Source organism: Nerophis lumbriciformis, linkage group LG18 (assembly GCF_033978685.3).
Source record: "Nerophis lumbriciformis linkage group LG18, RoL_Nlum_v2.1, whole genome shotgun sequence".
Lineage (NCBI taxonomy): Eukaryota > Metazoa > Chordata > Actinopteri > Syngnathiformes > Syngnathidae > Nerophis > Nerophis lumbriciformis.
In genome coordinates this window covers 14,610,141-14,635,579 of record NC_084565.2, presented here as the reverse complement: position 1 = coordinate 14,635,579, position 25,439 = coordinate 14,610,141, and the positions used below count along the sequence as shown (strand labels likewise).

Below are 25,439 nucleotides of genomic sequence, written 5' to 3'. Positions count from 1 at the left end.
TTCAGATGGCTGTGACTGATTAGCTCTAATGTTCAAGATCATGTTTTGGTAGTGTTTTATCATGGTCCTTGAGTCTTTTGTCGGAGGCGGGCGATCAAAAGAAAAAGCATTGAAAAAAAAATCCTGGTCTGTGACATCATCAGGGCCGCAAGCTTCCGCCCGGAGGGGGGAAGAGCTTGCAGGAGTGACGCGTCCTGTCGGCTCGGAGAAGCTCTTCCTGACGGCTTCCGCTTTTTCCGGCGCTTCCGGGAATGGAGCGACGTGCCAACGTCGTGGGGCCACACGGAGTTTATTGGCACCAGTTTTCCATTTGGCCCCCACATCCGGTCTCTGCCCTCCACGGAGGAATAACGCAGCGTCTCTTCCTCCATCGCGCGCAGGACCGCCCACGCTCCCTCGTCCAACTTGTCCACTTCGTCCAACCTTTTTGCCGAAAAACGTTTTTGCTGGTGACATTCTGTCAAAACGTGGATCTTGGGGTTTGTTTTCCCGGAATGCAAAAGAAAGTTTGCGCGGGCAAGGCGTGAATGTAAGTACATGTTTTATTTTTACACTGACAAAAAGAACCAAAGGCGCGCACAAGGCGGAAGTACAAAAACTTGGCTAATGAAACAAAACCTGCACAAAGGCAGAAACTATGAACAATAAACAAAAACTTACTTGGCATGGAACTATGGTAGCATGAAGATAAACAGAGGTAGCAGGGGTGTCAGAAGTGGCATGGTATGATAGGATAGATAATGTCACCAGTACGAACAACAGAAACAGACCGGCTTAAATAGCAGTGACATGATCAGTGAAAACAGGTGCATGACTCAAAATGTGAAACAGGTGCCATGGTGACAAAACAAGGGAGTGAAAAGCAGGAACTAAGTGTACAAAACCCAAACGGAACATAACTTAAACAAAACATGATCAACAGACATGACAGAAACAACCTTTTTACCTGTTATTGACTATGGAGATGTGTTGTACATGAATGCTACTGCTGGTTGTCTCCACAAGCTGGATAGTGTGTACCACGGGGCACTGAGATGCATCACCAACTGCGCTTCCCTTACTCACCATTGCGTATTATACTCAATGGTTAACTGGACATCTTTATGTGCTTGAAGCCTCAATCATTGGTATGTTTTCATCGACAAAACCATTCTGGGTATCACGCCATCTTATCTGTCTTGTCTTTTAACAAAGAAACAAGGAAGTCACAATCTTCGTTCAATGAATGTTCTGCAATTTGTCGTACCCAAAGTAAGAACTGAACTGGGCAAGAAAGCATTTAGGTTTTCAGCACCGAAGGCTTGGAATAACCTACAATCGAATATTAAACTTCAAACCCTTGTTACATTGAATGAGTTTAAAGCTTCTGTGAAAGGATTGCAGTCTACCTTGTCTGTATGCACATGTGTCATGTGAGCAAGTTTTAATGTTGTAAATGTGATGTTTTATGTGTTGTTTACTGTTTTTTAATGTAACCTTGCTGCTGCCCTCTTGGCCAGGTCTCCCTTGGAAAAGAGATCCTTGATCTCAATGGAATTTTTACCTGGTTAAATAAAGGCTAAATAAAAAAATAACTTGAAAAACTGTAAGGGCACAAACAAATGGGATAAGTTTGGGGTGTTTTGGACAAGGTGGGCTGTGGGGCAACTTCACACAGGTATGTTACTTGCTGTTGAAAGCTTGGAACCACGAACAAAAGTGCTGTTCCGTCTTCTAACTGTCCATAGCGTTGCTACTCGTATGGATTCTTCCTCCATCACTCTAAGCAACAGGCGTAAGTTTTACAATATATCTAAAACAATTCATACTTACTAAACTGTCCCATGTATGATGTCTGTAAGAGTGTTTTCATGCATATGTGTACGTGCTATCGCAATGTAATGAAGCTAACGTAGTTAGCATTAGCTAAAATGTCTGTGTTAGTAAAATTAACTTACAATGGCATTCTTTTTGTATTGTTTGAGTTTCACAAATTCCTCAGTAAATTCACCAAAAGGTCACCGTGGAGTTATTGAGTCTAATTAGCTGATTGGAGAGCTACGTTGCGGAGCTAGTGTGTCCATGACGATGACTTCTGTTTTTTTTTATCAGCCATTTTACTGCCGTGTTACACACACTGTTTGGAAACAGTCAAGGTATGTAAATAAACATTTACAAAATATTTCGGTGTAAATAACTGTGGCTTATGGTCCGGTGCGACTAATACATGGAGAAATATTTTTTTCTTCTAAAATGTTGTGGTGTGGCTTATATCCGCCCTATAGTTCAGAAAATACGGTAAGTACATTATATAAACACAATGTATTTTGTTACATACATTGTGGTCAAAATTGTTGATTATTAAATTCAAATTAAGTGTTCCTTTCTAAGTTTCAATTTGTCTTTCAGGAAAAGAGATGCATCTTTCAAAGGTGGCGTTTATCATTGTTTACTCATGTTTGGCTCTAAAATGGGACAGAGAAGAGAGGCTGAGTCATGCTGGCATAGGTGATAGTGGAAGGTGCGGGAGGCCAGTCAGCCTGCTCCTGCAGGTCCAGAGCAAGACGCTTGTATTTAGTCTTCGGGGGACGGTTTTTCTGACAGTTGATCCAGGAGAGGAAGGCCGGGCCACAGCAACCTGCATTCACCATCTGAGATCATTTTCAGGGTGATTGAAGAACACAAGATACACTTGTCAGTTAGTTTTTTGTAATCATCTGAAGTTTCTAGGATTGTAAGGGCACAATATTAGATACACTTGAACACCATCCATCCATCCATCCATCTTCTTCCGCTTATCCGAGGTCGGGTCGCGGGGGCAGCAGCCTAAGCAGGGAAGCCCAGACTTCCCTCTCCCCAGCTACTTCGTCCAGCTCTTCCTGTGAGACCCCGAGGCGTTCCCAGGCCAGCCGGGAGACATAGTCTTCCCAACGTGTCCTGGGTCTTCCCCGCGGCCTCCTACCGGTCGGACGTGCCCTAAACACCTCCCTAGGGAGTCGTTCGGGTGGCATCCTGACCAGATGGCCGAACCACCTCATCTGGCTCCTCTCGATGTGGAGGAGCAGCGGCTTTACTTTGAGCTCCCCCCGGATGGCAGAGCTTCTCACCCTATCTCTAAGGGAGAACCCCGCCACCCGGCGGAGGAAACTCATTTCGGCTGCTTGTACCCGTGAACTTGTCCTTTCGGTCATAACCCAAAGCTCATGACCATAGGTGAGGATGGGAACGTAGATCGACCGGTAAATTGAGAGCTTTGCTTTCCGGCTCAGCTCCTTCTTCACCACAACGGATCGATACGGCGTCCGCATTACTGAAGACGCCACACCAATCCGCCTGTCGATCTCACGATCCACTCTTCCCTCACTCGTGAACAAGACTCCGAGGTACTTGAACTCCTCCACTTGGGGCAAGATCTCCTCCCGGAGATCCATGGATCCATGGAGTGCCATCTCCTCCCGGAGATGGCACTCCACCCTTTTCCGGGCGAGAACCATGGACTCGGATTTGGAGGTGCTGATTCTCATCCCAGTCGCTTCACACTCGGCTGCGAACCGATCCAGCGAGAGCTGAAGATCCTGGCCAGATGAAGCCATCAGGACCACATCATCTGCAAAAAGCAGAGACCTAATCCTGCAGCCACCAAACCAGATCCCCTCAACGCCTTGACTGCGCCTAGAAATTATGTCCATAAAAGTTATGAACAGAAACTGTGACAAAGGGCAGCCTTGGCGGAGTCCAACCCTCACTGGAAACGTGTCCGACTTACTGCCGGCAATGCGGACCAAGCTCTGGCACTGAGCATACAGGGAGTGGACTGCCACAATCAGACAGTCCGATACCCCATACTCCCTGAGCACTCCCCACAGGACTTCCCGAGGGACACGGTCGAATGCCTTCTCCAAGTCCACAAAACACATGTAGACTGGTTGGGCAAACACTTGAACACTCGCATGCAAAATAATGTGTCAACAATTGTCTTTATAAAAAAATATACATTTCAACTTATGCTTTAGAACAGTGGTCCCCAACCCCCGGGCCACGGCCCGGTACCGGTCCGTGGATCGATTGGTACCGGGCCGCACAATAAATGATTAGTTATTTCCGTTTTATTTATTATCTGAGCCCAGAACAATGTTTTATTTTGAAAACTATTTTTTATTTTGAAAAATAACCGGACACTCTCGGTTATATCTTGGTCACTTGAGCGCCAAATTTTAACCCAACTAGCAAAATGAGTAAAAAACAGACGTCTTTGGAAAGAGAGAGAGAGAGAGAAGAACAGCCTACGACTTCTAACAAAAAGAAAGCTTTTAATAGACAATACCAGGAGCTATACTTGAAATATGGATTTATCGCAACAGGTGATTCCCACGCACCAAGCATAATATCCGTAATCAGCATAATATGCGGCGACCGGCTCTCAAACATTAGCGGGGATTTTGTGTGAGACTGAGCCTGCGCCTTCATTACCAAGCTGGTGCACGATCACCTGTCTGTGCTTCTAAAAGAGTTTGAGCGCTACTTCCCAACTTCAAAGGACTCACGAACTGCCAAGGAATGGATCCGCGACCCATTTGTTGACAAAGCAGGTGAATCCAGCATGCCTGTGCAAGAAGATCAACTGCTGGCGATCGCTAATGACGGCAGCCTTAAACGTGTGTTTGAGACAACAATGTTCTGGATTAAAGTCATGGCAGAATACCCCGAAATCACCACCACAGCACTGAAAACCGTGCTGCCATTTCCGACATCCTATCTGTGTGAAGCGGGATTTTCTGCAGTGACAGCCACCAAAACAATACAACGAAGCAGACTGGACATATGCAACACACTTGGGGTGTATTTGTCTCCCATTACCCCCAGTTAGGACCGTCTTTTTGCAGAGAAACAAGCTCAGGGCTTCTAATGTATTTAGCGTTACGGTGAGTTAAACTTCTCATGCACTTTATATTTGTTTTTAATGTTTTATCTGCATCTTATTTTGAAGGCATGTAAACGTTACCAGAGCAACCAAAATCAGAGAGCGTTACAGTGGTCGCCAACAGAGGGAGGTGAGGGGGTGGGGAGAGGAGAGGAGAGGAGGAGAGTCTCGGGCACACAAACATGCAGGAGGCTTATCTGCCGGTTCAAACGGGCAACTTTATTTCAGCTGTTGAAAAATAACATTCATAAAGAAAGTAGTGTGGAATTGCTGGTTGTCATTTATATATTTTTCCACGTGATTTTTTATGTATGTAATGGGCTGAGTACACAGTGGATTCACGTTTATTATTATTTCGTAACAATCAACGCCTGCCTCCCCGTCGCCCATCATTCCTCCACCCCCTGCCCTTTCCCCCACACCCCCGGTCCGTGGTAAAATTGTCAGGCGTTGACCGGTCCGCAGTTACAAAAAGGTTGGGGACAACTGCTTTAGAATATTGTAGAACCTTTTGCCACGTCATTGAATTCCCGGTACCTGGGAATTAATACCGATACCCATGTTGCGTTTTGTCATTTCCCTGCCTTCTCTTTTTTGGTGTCTATTTTTTCTTCAGTCAGTTAGTCCCCAGCAAGGCACACCTGCAACAAATCTCTACCCAGTAGTATTTAAGCTTGTCACCGACAGCTGGTGCCTGCCGGTTATTGTCTCCTGCACCTACCACGTGCATGTGCCTGATTCACTTCGTCCTGCCTGGTATGTTGTCTCTCCTTATTCCTGAAATTCCTCACCTCTTTGTGTTTGCTTCCTAGCCTCCCTGAGGTAAAGAGGATTTTGTGTTGGACCTTTTGTTGAGCTCAGTGCGCCCTGGCCTTTTCCCCTGCAGACCACTGAGGGACCTGCTTTTGTTTGCTTATTCATGGTGTGCACTTCTGCCCCATCGCTTTTTGTTACACTTTTTGGACTCATTAAATTGTTTAACAATTTGTAATTCAACCTCGCCTCCCGTCTCTGCATCATTATGGATTAATGTGTTAGTAAATGTTAATTTATTTAATGATAAAGTCTCTTATTTTTTTAACCTTTAACAATGAGCTGATTACGATAACTGTGCTGTCCAGTTATTTTATCTTGTTTTCTTACACTTCTGTGTATCATTTGAAAGTATTATATGGTAGACTTTGCATTCAGTTGCAATTTGATGCGTAGTTAGGCAGTAGTCTTTGCCATTAAGATGTATTTAGTCTTTTGTTGTGCCCTAAAACATGTGTATACTGTAAGTCAGGGGTCGGCAACCTTTACCAGTCAAAGAGCCATTTTGACCACTTTCACAAATTATAGAAAACAATGGGAGCCGCAAAAATTTTTGAAATTTTAATTGAAATAACGCTGGATACAAAGGTTTTTTTTTGCTTTGTGCTATGTATAAACCAGGGGTCTCAAACATGCTGCCCACATCTTTTTATGGGATTTTTAAGCAGGTGCGGCACGCGGGTTTTAAATGAATAGCGCTTATCAGCGTCATGTGTACCACTACAATCAGCGTGCCTGATCAGCCACATGATGAATGTGGCTTTGGCTTGCTCACGTAGGTGACAGCAAGGCATACTTGGTCAACAACCACACAGGTTACACTGACGGTGGCGGTATAAAAAAAAAAACTTTAACACTCTTACTAATAATGCGCCACACTGTGAACCCACACCAAACAAGAATGACAAACACATTTAGGGAGAACATCTGCACCGTAACACAACATAAACACAACAGGACAAATACCCAGAATCCCATGCAGCCCTAACTCTTCCGGGATACATTATACACCCCCGCTACCAAACCCCGCCCACCTCAACCGACGCACAGAGAGGGGGGGTGGGGTTTGATGTGTGAGGGAGCAGGCTTGGGGTGGGGGCGGGGTTTGGTGGTAGCAGGGTGTATAATGTAGCCCGGAAGAGTCAGAGCTGCATGGGATTCTGGGTGTTTGTTCTGTTGTGTTTATGTTGTGTTAAGGTGCAGATGTTCTCCCAAAATGTGTTTGTCATTCTTGTTTGGTTTTGGTTCAAAGTGTGCCGCATTATTAGTAAGAGTGTTAAAGTTGTTTTATATGATCACCGTCAGTGTAACCTGTGTGGCTGTTGACCAAGTATGCCTTGCTGTCACGTATGTGTGTGAGCAGAAGATGTATATTATATAACAAATGTTGGGCTGGCACGCTGTTAATACAGATTGTAGAGGGCGCCAAATGTTGTACTATTATGGCACGCCCTTATTATAGCTGTAAGGGTGAAAATCGGTGTATATTATTCCCGGGAGTTTTCTGCGAGAGGCACTGAAATCCGGAAGTCTCACGGGAAAATTGGGGGATTCAGCAAGTAAGCTGCTGAGCCGCACAGAGTGATCAAAGAGCCGCATGCGGCTCCGAAGCCGCGGGTTGCCGACCCCTGCTGTAAGTATTTATTACCCACCAGCTGCTTAATTGTAAGATGCAAGGACAATGTCACTCTTTTTATTTCTGGTTCACTTTTTAACTTAAACCTCAAACCCAAGTGGGAGGCTGACTATTCTGGTGGCTCTGCGTCTAGGGATATACTGTATATGTTGTACACTCAAAATTAGAGATGTCCGATAATATCGGACTGCCGATATTATCGGCCGATAAACGCTTTAAAATGTAATATCGGAAATTATCGGTATCGGTTTCAATAAGTAAAATTTATGACTTTTTAAAACGCCGCTGTACGGAGTGGTACACGGACGTAGGGAGAAGTACAGAGTGCCAATAAACCTTAAAGGCACTGCCTTTGCGTGCCGGCCCAATCGCATAATATCTATGGCTTTTTACACACACATGTGAATGCAAGGCAACCTTGGTCAACAGCCATACAGGTCACACTGAGGGTGGCCGTATAAACAACTTTAACACTGTTACAAATATGCGCCACACTGTGAACCCACACCAAACAAGAATGACAGACACATTTCGGGAGAACATCCGCACCGTAACACAACATAAACACAACAGAACAAATACCCAGAACCCCTTGCAGCACTAACTCTTCCGGGACGCTACAATATACACACCCCCAGCTACCCCCTACCCCCCCAACCCCGCCCTCCCCCAACCCCGCCCACCTGAACCTCCTCATGCTCTCTCAGGGAGAGCATGTCCAAAATTCCAAGCTGCTGTTTTGAGGCATGTTAAAAAAAATAATGCACTTTGTGACTTCAATAATAAATATGGCAGTGCCATGTTGGCATTTGTTTCCATAACTTGAGTTGATTTATTTTGGAAAACCTTGTTACATTGTTTGATGCATCCAGCGAGGCATCACAACAAAATTAGGCATAATAATGTGTTAATTCCACGACTGTATATATCGGTATCAGTTGATATCAGAATCGGTAATTAAGAGTTGGACAATATCGGATATCGGCAAAAAAGCCATTATCGGACATCTCTACTCAAAATGAGACCAACACTTCAATTTATGTTGATTACTGATGGTCATGCATTTCCATTGTGTAATATTTTATTTTTCAAAGACTATTACGGTCTAATATTGTTGTGAGGACCGGGGTAATTATTGCAATATTTGGCGTGAAATGAAACATTATTACTGGGAAAAGGAAGGGCGTAACCAAAGTGTTAGCGGTTTCCGCGTGCACTTAGACTCTTATGGTTGAGGGGCACTTCCGCCTCCTCACCAGACAGATGTTGGAAGAAGAAAAAATAGCTTTGTTGCCTAATTACAGTGTTAATATTTACCTGCTGTTTTAATTTCATGAAGCAAAATGTTTTATGACAAGTTTGATGTTTCAGATTATAGATGTAAAATGTCGAGTTAATAATTTTGTTTGACAAGTTCTTTGTTTGAAATGTCGCGGCAAACGACCGTGTAGTAAAATGGCAACGGCATTGAGAGAATGATGTTTACTTTGGCACTAAATATCGGAAATATATGTGTAAATTGTGTGATTGGAAGTTTGATAAAGTGACTTGTGTATAGTTTAAAGGGTAGGAAAATTGATAAAATGATGTTTGATGTATGATGCGGACAAATCATTCACTGAAGTTCAGGTCTATTACTGTATATTTATTTAATGTCTTCATGAGAGAAGCTGTCTTTGACTGGTAAATCATTTTGATCGTGGCATTTCATGAACAAAACTGTATTAATGCACGAGGTAAAATAGCTTTAGAAAAAGACAGCAAATGAGCTGAAAACAGGCACTTCCACTTGAAAGAAGGTGAATTTAATTTGTGTATTTCAATGTGAATGTGAGCGGATAAATGATAAATACACACTGTACTTTTTGTTTTATGTACTATGTTTAGTTTATTTGAGAGCCAACCGTTTCATATTGAGACAGACATGTGATCCAGGGAAGAGTTATCTGTTTTTGTAATTGTGAAATAAAGAGACTGATGTCGGAAGAAGAAAGACTAGCTTCGGTGCCTCATTCCAGTGTTAATATTTACATGCTTTTTAGAGGAACACTAAATGTGGTTGGTGGAGACCAACCACATTTCTATTTGTTATCACCGTCCTGGACACTTGGCACCTGTAAAATGTACTGGTAGAGAATTATTGATACCAATATCTATATTCCTGATCGATGCGTGTATTCATCGGTACTCAGTTCACTCAGATGTGAAATAATTTATTTTATTTGTCCATTTTTTTTTTAGCACAAGAGGTTATACGCTACCAACTCCATGTAAAATCTCCTAGCAGTTGAGTCTTTTATCAACAGCTGCTTTCTACACAAGTGTTTGGCATTCATGTGCAGAGCACAAACGTAATATATGATATCTAATATATCATATAAATCAATACATATATTCGCATGTCAGGTGGGTGTGCGTATAAGCAAGGTGTGTTTTGATGGCATGCAAACGCAGCGCTATGGAGTGACGTCAGACGGCGACTATAGAGAACCGCTGTCAGCGGATACCATCTTTCTTTAGAGCAGGGGTGTCAAACTCAAATACGGAGTGGGCCAACATTTTAAAACTGAACAAAGCCGCGGGCCAAGGTTGAACAAATTAACCTTTTAAGGGACCCAAACAAGTTTTGCATTGAATATTGAACAAGCAAGGCTTATATAACTTTATAGTGACATGCAAAATCGTGTTTTAAATAATAATAATAATAATTAAAAAATATCAATGGCATATCAAATACAATTTAAATACAAATTGAATGCCTCTTTTCTATTTGCAGCCTTCTGAGGTAAATATCAACATCAACTTTTTACCCAGGCTAATAAATTTGAAAATAAAATAACAATGAATTAAACAACCATTCAGGATTTTAAACTGCTCAGTTTGCAACACACTGATCTAATCTGATGTGCCCAAGCCAGATACCTGGCATCTTTTCTTGGATGCTAGTTCATTAATGTCGGGGCTCAGGCTTTGAGCTGAGGCAACCTTCATTATCGAACGATGGTGTTCATCAGTTTGTGTTTATATCTCGTCCACCCGGACCACAGTCTTGGGGGCGTGCCTTAAATGCACTGCCTTTAACGTACTCTACGAACTATCGTCACGTCCGCTTTTCATCCATTCTAACATCGATCAGACCCAGTCACAAGAAATGTGCGACTTCTGTACACACACACGAGTGAATGCAACGCATACTTCATCAACAGCGATACAGGTTACACTGAAGGTGCCAGTATAAAAAACTTTAACACTGTTAGAAATACACGCCACACTGTGAATCCACACCAAACAAGAATGACAAACACATTTCGGGAGAACATCCGCACCGTAACACAACATAAACACAACAGCACAAATACCCAGAATCCTTTGCAGCACTAACTCTTCCGGGACGCTACAAAATACACCCCCGCTACCACTAAACCTCCCCCCACACACACACACACCTTGTAGCGTCCCGGAAGAGTTAGTGCTGCAAAGGGTTCTGGGTATTTGTTCTGTTGTGTTTATGTTGTGTTACGGTGCGGATGTTCTCCCGAAATGTGTTTGTCATTCTTGTTTGGTGTGGATTCAAAGTGTGGCGTATATTTCTAAAAGTGTTAAAGTTTTTTTATTCGGCTACCCTCAGTGTAACCTGTATCGCTGTTGATGAAGTATGCCTTGCATTCAATTGTGTGTGCTTGCAGAAGCCACACAAGTTATGTGACAGGGCCAGCACTCGTTGGACTGGCTTAAAAGCAGACATGACAATTTTCGGGAGGGGCGCTGAAGTTAGGAAGACTCCCGGGAGGGTTGGCAAGTACTAGAATTAGCGGTGAATGCGGTATTACCACCGCAATATATAATCAGCGGGCCAGCTTTAGTGTTAATTTGATATCGCCTCAAGGGCCGAGTGAAATGACACGGTGAGTTTGACACCCATGTTTTAGAGCATCTTTATGGATTATTATATTACTTACATTTTTTTTTTGTGGAATATTCTTGGCCTTTGGATTACTGGATCGCCAAGAGCACGGTTCATGAAGCAAACTTGTGGCAGTCGCAATTAATACGCATTCATTTTAACCTGACACTAACTTTTATTAGCATACGTGAGTTTGAGGGACTTTGGTGGAGGAAATATTGTTGTTACAAACTGTGGTGTGGTGTTGCTTTCTTATTTGGGATTAATCCAAGCTGATATCAGACCCTACACATGTTTTTTAGGTGTTGCAGCAGCACCTAAGTGAATGTGACAGCACGTGCATGTCATGATTATGACAATCAGCGATATAAAAAAAAAAAAAAAAATACTAATAACCATACAGTAGGGAGGGAATTCATTTGACCCGATTCCTGGGTGGATCTCGCATGAGATCTAGTAACGCACGCAGATAATATAATTATAATGAAGGATTTTAATATCCATATGAATATCCTGTCAGACCCTCCGATCGTGGCGCTCCAGACTATAATTAATAGCTGTGATCTTACACAAGTAATAAATTAACTCGCGCATCGGATCGGTAACAGGATAGAACTAGTCCTTGTCCAGAGTGTCAGCATCTCCAAAGTTATGGTACTCCCGTACAATAAAGTGATGTCCAATCATTGCCTTATAACAGTTGAAGTTCTGACTCATTGTCAACAAGCTACAAATAACCAATGTTTTAGCAGCCGCGACATTAATGCTGTCACAACTACGACTCTTGCTGGCCTACTGCCTTCAGTAATGGCAACATTCCCAAATTATGTGGGCTCTATCGATAACCTCACTAACAACCTCACTGAAAATCTAATTTCCCCTCGGGGATTAATAAAGTGCTACTGAATCTGAATCTGAACTTTAACGATGCCCTGCGCGACGCCATTGATAGTGTAGCACTCCTAAAGCTAAAAAAGGCCCCTAAAAGGGTTCTGGTTCACAGAAGAAACCAGAACTCTTAAAACTATCATGTAGAAATCTGGAACGCAAATGGCGTGCGACTAAACTTGAGGTTTTCCAACAAGCATGGAGTGATAGTTTTAATACCTTATAAACACACACTTACCTTAGCTAAAACTAATTACTACTCCAATCTCATTCGCCTCAATAAAAACGATCCTAAATATTTGTTCAGTACAGTAGTATCGCAAACCCAACAAGGGAATCCCCCAGTAGCTCCACCCACTCGGCTGATGACTTCATGAAAATCTTTATTAGGAAAATGTAACTCATTAGAAAGAAGATTCATGATAACACATGCCAGCTCCAACTGGGTTCCATTAACGCAGATACGAATGTATGAACGACGGATATTGCCCTCCAAAATAGTCTCTCTCTTTTTAAAGAAATAACATTAGAGGAACTCCTGCGACTTGTAAATCGGACAAAACAAAAACCATGATCCACGTCCTGAGAAAATAATCAAGGAGCTGTTTGTAATATTAGGACCATCAATGCTAAATATTCTTAACTTATCACTTTCCTCTGGCACCATTCAAAAAAGCGGTTATTCATCCTCTGCTCAAAAGACCTACCTCGATCCTGACCTCATGGTAAACTATCGGCCAGTGTCCCACCTTTCCTTTTCCTCGAAAATCCTCAAACAAATTGTTGCACAGCAGCTAAATGAACACTTAGCCTCAAATGATCTCTGTGAACCCTTTCAGTCCGGTTTCAGGGCAAATCACTCTACGGAGACAGCCCTCGCAAAAATTATTATTGTTCTTTTGCTAACTATGGATGCTGATGCGTCATCCGTGTTGCTGCTACTTGATCTTAGCGCTGCTTTCGAAACCGTCGATCATAACATTTTATTAGAGCGTATCAAAACATGTATTGGTATGTCAGACTTAACCTTTTCTTGGTTTAACTCCTATCTTACTGACAGGTTGCAGTGCGTCTCCCATAACAATGTGACCTTGGAGTATGTTAAGGTCACGTGCAGAGTTTCACAGGGTTTGGTTCTTGGCCCTGCACTCTTCAGCATCTACATGCTGCCGCTAGGTGACATCATATGGAAATACGGTGTTAGCTTTCACTGTTATGCTGATGACACCCAACTCTACATGCCCCTAAAGCTGACCAACACGCCAGATTGTAGTCACCTGGAGGCGTGTATAAATTAAATCAAACAATGGATGTCCAGCAACTTTTTGCATTTTAACGCTAAGCAAATGGAAATGCTGATTATTGGTCCTGCTAGACACCGGCACATATTTAATAATATTTAGTAAATGTAGGATCTGAGCCGAGGATGTCGTTGTGGCTTGTGCAGCCCTTTGAGACACTTGTGATTAAGGACTGTAAAAAACAACTCTGATTGATTGAGTTTGAAAACCACATTAATATTTGACAACCAAACAATTATACACTTATCTAATAATACCACCTTAACATTTAACAACCAAACAAGTATACACTCATTTAATAATACCACCTTAACATTTGACAACCAAACAATTATACGCTTATTTAATAATACCACTTTAACATTTGACAACCAAACAATTATACGCTTATTTAATAATACCAACTTAACATTTGACAACCAACCATTATAGTCATTTAATAATACCACCTTAACATTTGACAACCAACCATTTTAGTCATTTAATAATACCAACTTAACATTTGACAACCAAACAATTATACACTTATTTAATAATACCACCTCAACATTTGACAACCAAACAATTACACAAAGCGATTCGGTAAAGAATCTCGATATTATCTTTGACCAAACTCTCTCATTTGAGTCACACATTAAGAGTGTTACTGAAACAGCCTTCTTTCATCTCCGTAATATCGCCAAAATGTGTCCCATTTTGTTCACCACCGACGCTGCTTCATGCGTTCGTTACGTCTTGTCTTAATTACTGTAAAATATTGTTTTTGGGGTTAAAATATTACAGTTGGTACAAAATGCGGCTGCTAGACTTTTGACAAGAACAAGAAAGTTTGATCATATTATGCCTATTCTGTATATACCTTTATATACCTATATACAGTATATATACCTTTATATACCTATATACATATATACCTACACTGTATATACAGTACCTTTATATACCTATATCCATACAGTGTATATACCTATACTGTATATACCTTTATATACCTATACTGTATATACCTTTATATACCTATATACTGTACATCCATATATGCATATATACCTTTATATGTATATATGTATACCTATACCTATTTCTTGTGCACTTAAGAGTACCAAGCAATACGGCTGCTAGACTTTTGACAAGAACAAGAAAGTTTAATCATACTATGCCTATTCTGTATATACCTTTATATATAAATATATATATATGTATATATATATATATATATATATATATATATATATATATATATATATATATATATATATATATATATACATATATACACACCTAACTGTATATACCTTTATATACCTATTGGTATATATATACATATATACCAATACTGTATATACAGTACCTTTATATACCTATATACATACAGTGTATATACACCTATACTGTATATACCTTTATATACCTATATACATATATACCTATACTGTATATACCTTTATATACTTATATATATATATATATATATACATATATATATATATATATACCTTTATATACTTATATACATACTTATATACATATAAACCTATATATCTCTGATGGACATCTACACCTCCCGCTGCCTCAACAGAGCCAGTGCCATCATCAAGGACAGCACCCACCCTGGCTCTGACCTGTTCCACCTGCTGCCCTCTGGGAAGCGCTACAGGTGCATTAAAACCAAGACAAACAGGCTAAAGAACAGCTTCTTCCCCAGGGCCATAACCACCCTGAATGGACTGCCCCATTGTCCCTCATAACTGCCTTCTCTTCGGTGCAATAACCCATTCCACCAACCACCCTGTTTTTTTCCCACTGTATAGAGTGTACATTTGTACAGAGTGTATAGGGTCACATTTGTGCAGGGTGTATAGGGTGTACATTTGTACAGAGTGTATAGGGTGTACATTTTGCGCAGAGTGTATAGAGTGTACATTGTACAGAGAGTTTAGAGTGTACACTGTTCTCTTCCACACTTTTCTTTGCACTTTTATATTTTTTATATTTTTATATATTTACACATTGTTTTCTTGCATGCACACATCGCACTGTATGGAATGGCCTCAATCTCGTTACCCTGCGTAATGACAATAAAGCTGATTCTGATTCTGATACTTATATATGTATACCTATACTGGCTCACCTGCACTGGTTTCCTGTGCACTTAAGAGTACCAAGCAATACCGGTACTCGGTATAGATCCCTCAGTGTGTCAAAGAAAAAGATCGCAAAAAGCAAATTGAAATCAGACATTGTAAAATACTCAGTGGAGAAATTTACATTGATTATATGCCCAGTCCAAACTGCTCAAATGTCGCGACCATCATCAAGATAAAGATAGATAAAGGATAAAGATCATTAAACATGTGAAAATATATTTTAGTATGAAATGGACGATGATAAATAAGCCTGCCTCTCTCTCACTTGCAACGCCCCATCCAGTGTGTAAAATAACCACAGAAATAAATGTTGTATTTTTTTATTTTAATCTTATATTCAGTATTTTTACTACGGTATTTTGTATGTCTGTACATATTCAGCGTGAGTTGTTGTTATAGTTACACTATAGCTTAGATAAAAAAGCCAACTTACGCTAAAACCTAACTTACTAGATTTTTTTGTTCAAACAGTCCCGTGTCAATACTGAAGGTTCTTAAAACATTGATAAACAAACCTCAATCAGTGGTCGGTGTACCTAATGAAGTGTCTGGTGATTGTATGTATAATCAGAGAAAAGAGCAATGCGAGAGTAGGAAACAGCCTTTAAAGCTGGGAAAGAGAGTGAAGTGAATTAATAACTCATTATGTTTTTGCATATGGTGAATGTTTTATATTCATCTAGGAGAAAGCAAACCAGTAGATATTTCAGTTTTGGGCACATAATAACATAGGGCCCTTTAAAGGCCTACTGAAATGCGATTTTCTTATTTAAACGGGGATAGCAGGTCCATTCTATGTGTCATACTTGATCATTTCACGATATTGCCATATTTTTGCTGAAAGGATTTAGTAGAGAACATCGACGATAAAGTTCGCAACTTTTGGTCGCTGATAAAAAAGCCTTGCCTCTACCGGAAGTAGCAGACGAGTAGCGTGACGTCACAGGTTGTGGAGCTCCTCACATCTGCACATAGTTTACAATCATGGCTACCAGCAGCGAGAGCGATTCGGACCGAGAAAGCGACGATTTCCCCATTAATTTGAGCGAGGATGAAAGATTCGTGGATGAGGAAAGTGAGAGTAAAGGACTAGAGGGCAGTGGGAGCGATTCAGATAGGGAAGATGCTGTGAGAGGCGGGTGGGACCTGATATTCAGCTGGGAATGACTACAACAGTAAATAAACACAAGGCATATATATACTCTATTAGCCACAACACAACCAGGCTTATATTTAATATGCCACAAATTAATCCCGCATAACAAACACCTCCCCCCTCCCGTCCATATAACCCGCCAATACAACTCAAACACCTGCACAACACACTCAATCCCACAGCCCAAAGTACCGTTCACCTCCCCAAAGTTCATACGCACATATATTTCCCCAAAGTTACGTACGTGACATGCACATAGCGGCACGCACGTACGGGCAAGCGATCAAATGTTTGGAAGCTGCAGCTGCATGCGTACTCACGGTACCGTGTCTACGCATCCAACTCAAAGTCCTCCTGGTAAGAGTCTCTGTTGTCCCAGTTCTCCACAGGCCAATGGTAAAGCTTGACTGTCATCTTCCGGGAATGTAAACAATGAAACACCGGCTGTGTTATCCGGCACAACAGTCAAAGGGTGCATTATACGGCGGGGGTGCGTTATCCGGCACAACACCTGCCACAATACACCGCTTCCCACCTACAGCGTTCTTCTTTGCTGTCTCCATTGTTCATTGAACAAATTGCAAAAGATTCACCAACACAGATGTCCAGAATACTGTGGAATTTTGCGATGAAAACAGACAACTAAATAACAGGCCACCATGCTGTCCCAAAATGTCCTCTAAAACCTGTGACGTCACGTGCCGGCGTCATCATACCGAGACGTTTTCAGCAGGATATTACGCGCAAAATTTAAAATTGCACTTTAGTAAGCTAACCCGGCCGTATTGGCATGTGTTGCAATGTTAAGATTTCATCATTGATATATAAACTATCAGACTGCGTGGTCGGTAGTAGTGGGTTTCAGTAGGCCTTTAATATTAACATTTGCGTGTGGATTGGATCAGTTGTCGCGGAAGAAAAGGCAATAAATTTGGACCTCGTTATGCAAAGGTGATGGCCTTATCCGTGAGAAGAGACTACATGTTTAGCTTAATGCCAGAATCTAAGTTACGACCGGCACCTGTTGTCTTTCCAAACACTTAACACACAAACATCCCCTTTATGGTCACGATTCGCTCTCCTGACCTAGCACACACACAGAGACAAGAAGAAGAAATATACAACTGATGGTTTGGCTTTTCCAAGTTAGGAGTGCCTCATTTTTGAGTTGACCTCCTCCAGGAACTGCAGTCCTGTATAATGATGCGCACTTGTAATAAAGCAACTTTTGGTTCAGAAAAGCGTCTCCGACGTCTCTTTTGATCCAGCCGCACTGTCGTGTCACCCTTCTGTCCGGACGAGGATGACAAGACCAGAAATACACATCAAGAGAAATCAAAATCCCACCAACCTGTTTGGTGTTAGCAGCGGGTGTTTTGGTGGTCTGCTTTGCACTGAGTTTGGCTTTAACAATCCTCCATAAGGTGTCATGGATCAAAATCTGTGATAAATTGAACATGGGAATCACTATAGAATCCTGATTGAGTTGTAGCCCAAACAAATGTACATTAAAGACATTTTTGAAAATGTGATTCATTCCAAAATGATGATGATCAGCAGATGTAAGTATATTTCTCTAAATAAAATGTGCGAGAACCATTTAAGTGGAGATTTGAGGATGCGAGCGTACCTCCAGCGTGACAGAGACAACAACATGTCCCACAACCATGATGAGGATTGTAATGCGCCATTCATAGGGAATACACGAGATCTGAGGGAAGGAAGAGTGTCAGGTCAGGAAAGGAAACAAGTTTTGTGCTTTAAAAGTCGACTTCTAAAATAAATCTATTATTTGTTTATGTCACACAACCTGTCAACTCTTGATATTTTCCCTAAATAATACTACATTTATTCCCCTAAAACATTTAACCAAGCATCACATTCTATGCATTTTCTACCAAGAAGATAGACTCACCAGCAGTTGGTTGTCTACGGCGGGAAAAGGAAACAGCATGATGATCAAGAAAAAAGTATACAAAACAAAGCAGGACAAAACAAATGGCCCTGAAAGTCAAAACAGAGAAGTGAAGATGTTAATAAAAGAAGACTAAATGTTATGGCACATACAATATATCCAGTCAATAATAACATCCATCCATTTTCTACCGCTTATTCCCTTCGGGGTCGCGGGGGGCGCTGGAGCCTATCTCAGCTACAATCGGGCGGAAGGCGGGGTACACCCTGGACAAGTCGCCACCTCATCGCAGGGCCAACACAGATAGACAGACAATATTCACACTCACATTCACACACTAGGGCCAATTTAGTATTGCCAATCAACCTATCCCCAGGCGCATGTTTTTGGAGGTGGGAGGAAGCCGGAGTACCCGGAGGAAACCCACGCAGTCACGGGGAGAACATGCAAACTAAACACAGAAATATCCCGAGCCCGGGATTGAACTCAGGACCTTCGTATTGTGAGGCACATGCACTAACCCTTATTCCACCGTGCTGCCCTCAATAATAACAATTATATGCAATTTTGGGAAAAAAAAAATAATGTGAACGCTGAAAAGCCAAATCCAAACTGAAATTCTGACAAATAGTGTACCGGTCAGATTGGGTCAATTAACCAAAAATACGTATCAACAACAAACAAATTTGACGTCACGCATGGGGTTAAGACATTGAATAGGAGAAAATATAGAATAAACTACATATATCACTTTGATTGCTTAGATTTAACGTCATAATTTACCACAACCTGGTGTGAAGATGTATGCTACAGGTGCATCACACATACAATATCATACACAAATGAGATGAGTTCAGGAATTTAATTTAGAATAAGAGACATATTAAATGGGCTGTTTTAAACATTTACACAGTTGTCTAAGAGGGCATACATTTTCCAAATATGTTTTAAGCATTATATCCCGCCCACTTACAGCTTTTAGGTCATTTTTCTTTTTCATTTAAAATTTTTTTTTTTTATATATTTACACATTGTTTTCTTGCATGCACACATCGCACTGTATGGAATGGCCTCAATCTTGTTACCCTGCGTAATGACAATAAAGCTGATTCTGATTCTGATGACGTACGTACACGTGCTGATAAAAAATTTGGATCATTGTTGTATACTTTATCATAACAACAACATGGCTGCAAATTGTTCTTTGCTTCTCTTGGCCTGCTATTGTATGTGTGCACATGCTTGTTGTGTGTGTTGACAGGACAGCAGGGAGAGACAAGCCTGAACGCCAAACAAATTATTGGGGCCAATGTTATTTTTTTTCTCAATACTATTAGTAATTGGGAAAAGCATTACAATTTTAGTAAGAAATATACCGTATTTTTCGGACTATAAGTCGCAGTTTTTTTCATAATTTGGCCGGGGGTGCGACTTATACTTACTCGACTTATGTGTGAAATTATTAACACATTACCGTAAAATATCAAATAATATTATTTAGCTCATTCACGTAAGAGACTACACGTACAAGATTTCATCGGATTTAGCGATTAGGAGTGACATATTGTTTGGTAAACGTACAGCATGTTCTATATGTTATAGTTATTTGAATGACTCTTACCATAATATGTTACGTTAACATACCAGGCACGTTCTCAGTTGGTTATTTATGCATCATATAACGTACACTTATTCAGCCTGTTGTTCACTATTCTTTATTTATTTTAAATTGCCTTTCAAATGTCTATTCTTGGTGTTGGGTTTTATCAAATAAATTTCCCCAAAAAATGTGAATTATACTCCAGTGCGACTTATAAAGTTAAAGTTAAAGTTAAAGTACCAATGATTGTCACACACACACTAGGTGTGGCGAAATTATTCTCTGCATTTGACCCATCACCCTTGATCACCCCCTGGGAGGTGAGGGGAGCAGTGGGCAGCAGCGGTGGCTGCGCCCGGGAATCATTTTGGTGATTTAACCCCCAATTCCAACCCTTGATGCTGAGTGCCAAGCAGGGAGGTAATGGGTCCCATTTTTATAGTCTTTGGTATGACTCGGCCGGGATTTGAACTCCCAACCTACCGATCTCAGGACGGACACTCTAACCACTAGGCCACTGAGTAGGTTAGATATGTAGTAGTTATATATGTTTTTTTCCTTCTTTATTATGCATTTTCGTCCGGTGCGACTTATACTCCGAAAAATAAGGTAGATGTTCTGTTGAACCACTCAAGATAACATAAGCCAAACAGTGGTGTCCTTGTTATATTGTCTGGTTTGAAAAATGTGACTGTGAGCAAGTTGCAAACGGGATCTTTAAATGAGCCAAATGTAATAATCTCATGTCAAGTCATCATTAAATTAACCTGATATGTCAAAAGGCATTAATCAATCATGTTCTTTTTGAATACCTCTATAACTGATAACAGTAGTTCAGCCGGGATATGTTCATTTCAAAATTAGACGTACAGCCCCGAAATCTTGTTGTTTTCATTTAGATGTCTCACCCTTGACCAATTAGAAAGCCCGTGAGTGTGTCACATCCAGGTTGCCAGTTACGCATTGCCCTCTTTGTCTGGCTACTGCAACTGGTGAAGTCACTAAAGATGTCAGACCTCAGTAAATCTAAAAAGCCTCTGTACAATTCTCAACTTATTCATGACAAAGCCAGAAACGAAACAAAACAAGGATTTGTATCGGGGATGCCTTTGAAAGATGGAGACGATTGAAGGGGGAGAAGATTTTTTCATTGCACGCCAAACTTGCTAATTTCCTCCTTGATAGGTAAGTCAGGCATTTACGTTTTCTTATTACTTGTAATAAATGGAAATGGACCTTTCGTATGTAAACTATATTGTCCAATACAGTCTATGATCTTGTCTAACAAAGCTAGTATGTTCCTGCAACAAATGCTTAGTGTGATGGTGCTCCTAGTGTAATGCTTAGCATGCTAGCCCGGTCAATGACACGTCGACATATAGGCTAATGGGGGAAATATATGCCCGTTAGCCTGTATGTCGATGTGTGCTCCAACTGACGGTGCAAAATATATTTTCGACAAGTAAAACCTATGTGGATATGGGTAGTGTCAGTGCCTATTTTCTTGTCAATAGGCTGATACGCTGAGGACATGGGTTCCAACATTAGCACATTCATGGCAATGTGAAACGTATGGAGACAGCCAAATCACATGATAAAATAATTCCTCATTTGTGTAGCCCAGGGGTCGGCAACCCGCGGCTCCGGAGCCGCATGCGGCTCTTTGATCACTCTGATGCGGCTCAGCAGCTTACTTGCTGAACCCCCCAATTTTCCCGTGAGACTTCCGGATTTCAGTTCCTCTCGCAGAAAATTCCCGGGATTAATATTCACCGATTTTCACCCTTACAGCTATAATAAGGGCGTGCCATGATGATACAACATTTGGCGCTCTCTACAATCTGTATTAACAGCGTGCCAGCCCAACACTTGTTATACAATATACATCTTCTGCTTGCACACGTATGTGACAGCAAGGCATACTTTGTCAACAGCCACACAGGTTACACTGACGGTGACCATATAAAACAACTTTAACACTCTTACTAATAATGCGCCACACTTTGAACCAAAACCAAACAAGAATGACAAACACATTTTGGGAGAACATCTGCACCTTAACACAACATAAACACAACAGAACAAACACCCAGAATCCCATGCAGCCCTGACTTTTCCGGGCTACATTATAAACCCCTGCTACCACCAAACCCCGCCCCCACCCCAACCCTGCTCCCTCACACATCAACCCCCCCCTCTGTGCGTCGGTTGAGGTGGGCGGGGTTTGGTAGCGGGGTGTATAATGTATCCCGGAAGAGTTGGTGCTGCATGGGATTCTGGGTATTTGTCCTGTTGTGTTTATGTTGTGTTACTGTGCAGATGTTCTCCCGAAATGTGTTTGTCATTCTTGTTTGGTGTGGGTTCACAGTGTGGCGCATTATTAGTAAGAGTGTTATAGTTTTTTTTATACCGCCACCGTGTGGTTGTTGACCAAGTATGCCTTGCTGTCACCTTCGTGAGCTAGCGGAAACACCATACAACGTGTGGCTGATCAGGCACTCTGGTTATAGTGGGTGCTATATGCTGTACCATCACGGCACGCATGACTCTTACAAGCGCCATTCATTTAAAACCTGCGTGCCGCACCAGCTTTCAAATTCCATATAAAGGTGTGGGCAGCGTGTCTGAGACCCCTGGTTTATACATAGCACAAAGCAAAAAGAAAATTTTGTATGCAGTGTTATTTCATTTAAAATTTCAAAATTTTTTTGTGGCTTCCATTGTTATCTATAATTTGCGAAACTGGTCAAAATGGCTCTTTGACTGGTAAAGGTTGCCGACCCCTGGTGTAGCCTATAGGCATACCTCGGTAAAATGTATCCTCTTTAGTTTTGGGCGTACATTAAGCTGCTAAGCATGCCCTACTTATTTTCACCATTATAACCATTGCTAGCTTTGGTTGTAGTTTGTTTTAGTCTTTGTTTTCTTAACCATATGATTTCCAATTGTTGTGATATTGTACGCAGGCATGACGTACTTCTTCCTGAAAATAGCGTAATTTCTGTGTAAAATGTTTTGGTTAGAGATTTGTTATTAACAAAACGCTTGTCTATTCAGCTATTATGGTCCCGGCACCTTAACTCCTAGTAAGAGGTAGTGGAAGTTTGAAGTTCCTTGGAGTAGCCCAGTGGATCGAGCTGGATTCGGCCGCGCATCTGGCAATCTCAGTCAGAGAGAGAGGGAGGGGTCTACAGAATTTTGAACGTGATTGCAGTACCATTTCCAGCCACATTATTACATATAATAAATGATAAATGGGTTGTACTTGTATAGCGCTTTTCTACCTTCAAGATACTCAAAGCGCTTTGACACTACTTCCACATTTACCCATTCACACACACATTCACACACTGATGGAGGGAGCTGCCATGCAAGGCGCTAACCAGCACCCATCAGGAGCAAGGGTGAAGTGTCTTGCTCAGGACACAACGGACATGACGAGGTTGGTACTAGGTGGGGATTGAACCAGGGACCCTCGGGTCGCGCACGGCCACTCTTCCACTGCGCCACGCCGTCCCTATATGGCACCTTTGAGGGTTAGGAAGCTTTTGCAGTGCAAACCAATAATTTACAATATAGAGCTTTTTGACAGTTTTTCTAATTTCACCAGATACTGATTTATTTTTAATTAGCCATAAGCTATAATCACAAAATTGATCAAGAAACTAAAAAACGACATACTTTATTGTAAGGGTTTCACTATTTACATCAAAAGACTACAACAAATGACCTTTTTAATTTTATATTCTCATTTATTGAGAAGCACCTAAATATAATCCGTGCATATTTTGTATAGAGTAATTAAGTGGTTCTTAACCTTTTTGATTATGGGGCTCAACACTCAAATACACTGATTTAAAAATCTTACTCTTGATTTTAATATATTCAATAATTATATCTAACGTACCTACAGGATACACTTTGTCAAATGATATGAAATCATGTGTTAATAACCAAAAAATATTATCATCAAGGCTTTGGTCAGGCTAATAACAAAAAACATTATTGTGCAATAAATTTAATATCATATATTCATATATGATAATTACAGAAGGCAAAATGCTTTGAATAAATCATTTTAACCTGTTACGGATTTTTTTAACCTATTCGAGAAAACTGAGTCAATTCTGGAAGCTTATTCTTTGTTGAAAACATTCTATTTAAATATGAATTGTGAAAAATAAAGTGTGTCTTACAGTTTTCATAGCTTGGTCGTCTGAAAGGCTTTCCTTTGCAGAAGACAACAGCAACAATCAAGTACTGGAAGATAGAGACATAGAAGAGGGTGGTGCCTTCAAAGATCTTGGAGTTGAAGTCGTCTGAATCTTCTTCAGTTGTGTTGGGGCTGTGCTCACTGACACTGGACTCATTGCAGACTCTGTCATACAGGAGAGAAAGTTTGTAAATATTCAGTTGTATTTACAATGAATACACAAACTATGGTAATGTGTGTATGCATAAGAATTAAAGGGGTCATGTTATGATTCTAATTTATATTTAAAACACTTCCTTGGGGTCTACATAACCTGTAATGGTTGTGTTTTGGTCAAAATTACGCATACATTTAGCTTTACAGACCAATATTTAAGACAGTTTTTGAGTGTTTCTTGAAAATAAATCTTTCCAAACTCCACCCCATCCAGCTGACTGTGATTGCTTCTCAGCCCCGTCAGACAGTTTTGTAGTGTGAATAAATATAATGATTATGTGATTAAATGCCGCAATCGGAATAAAACTCCATGTAACGGAGTGAAACATTTATATTTAGCATGTTTGAAACCTGCGCAAAAACTGTCACAGTTACACACAAATGGATGTGCTGCATCAGAAGGAGATCGCTGCAATGACAGACGATGGAGAAAGAAAATAACATATCTCTGTCAGAAGTAAAAATATCTGTCTGCCCAGGAATTTTACCTTCAAGTTTTTGAATGTCTTGGAGACGGCAGAATTTTTTTTTTTTTTTTTTTTTAATGGTGTGAATTTATTCATGTAGGAGATATTTTATTAATATATCTCCTGTATAAAAAAATATTTCAACGTGCATGTTTTTGCTTCTAGATCATTCCAGTGCACCATCGCAGTTATTGCTGGTGTTTTTGCACCCTTAAAAAAATAGGTTCTCTAGTCTATATTGCGCTTCTTTATAGTCCACAATATGTGGCATGGACTATAGTTG

At 40.9% G+C, this 25,439-nt stretch overlaps 1 protein-coding gene across 1 annotated transcript in view; it reads right to left on the bottom strand.

The window, feature by feature from the left end:
- Positions 1 to 524: 524 nt before the first annotated feature.
- The window catches only part of LOC133617632 (polyamine-transporting ATPase 13A3-like), a 124,038-nt gene continuing 99,123 nt past the window's right edge, over positions 525 to 25,439 (bottom strand). The window contains exons 28-32 of the mRNA XM_061977721.2: positions 24,457 to 24,638; positions 18,661 to 18,749; positions 18,376 to 18,456; positions 18,097 to 18,186; positions 525 to 2,630 (exon numbers count right to left, since the gene is read on the bottom strand). Coding sequence (XP_061833705.2) covers positions 2,445 to 2,630; positions 18,097 to 18,186; positions 18,376 to 18,456; positions 18,661 to 18,749; positions 24,457 to 24,638 — 628 coding nt within the window. The 3' untranslated portion in view covers positions 525 to 2,444. The remainder of the gene's footprint in view (positions 2,631 to 18,096; positions 18,187 to 18,375; positions 18,457 to 18,660; positions 18,750 to 24,456; positions 24,639 to 25,439) is intronic.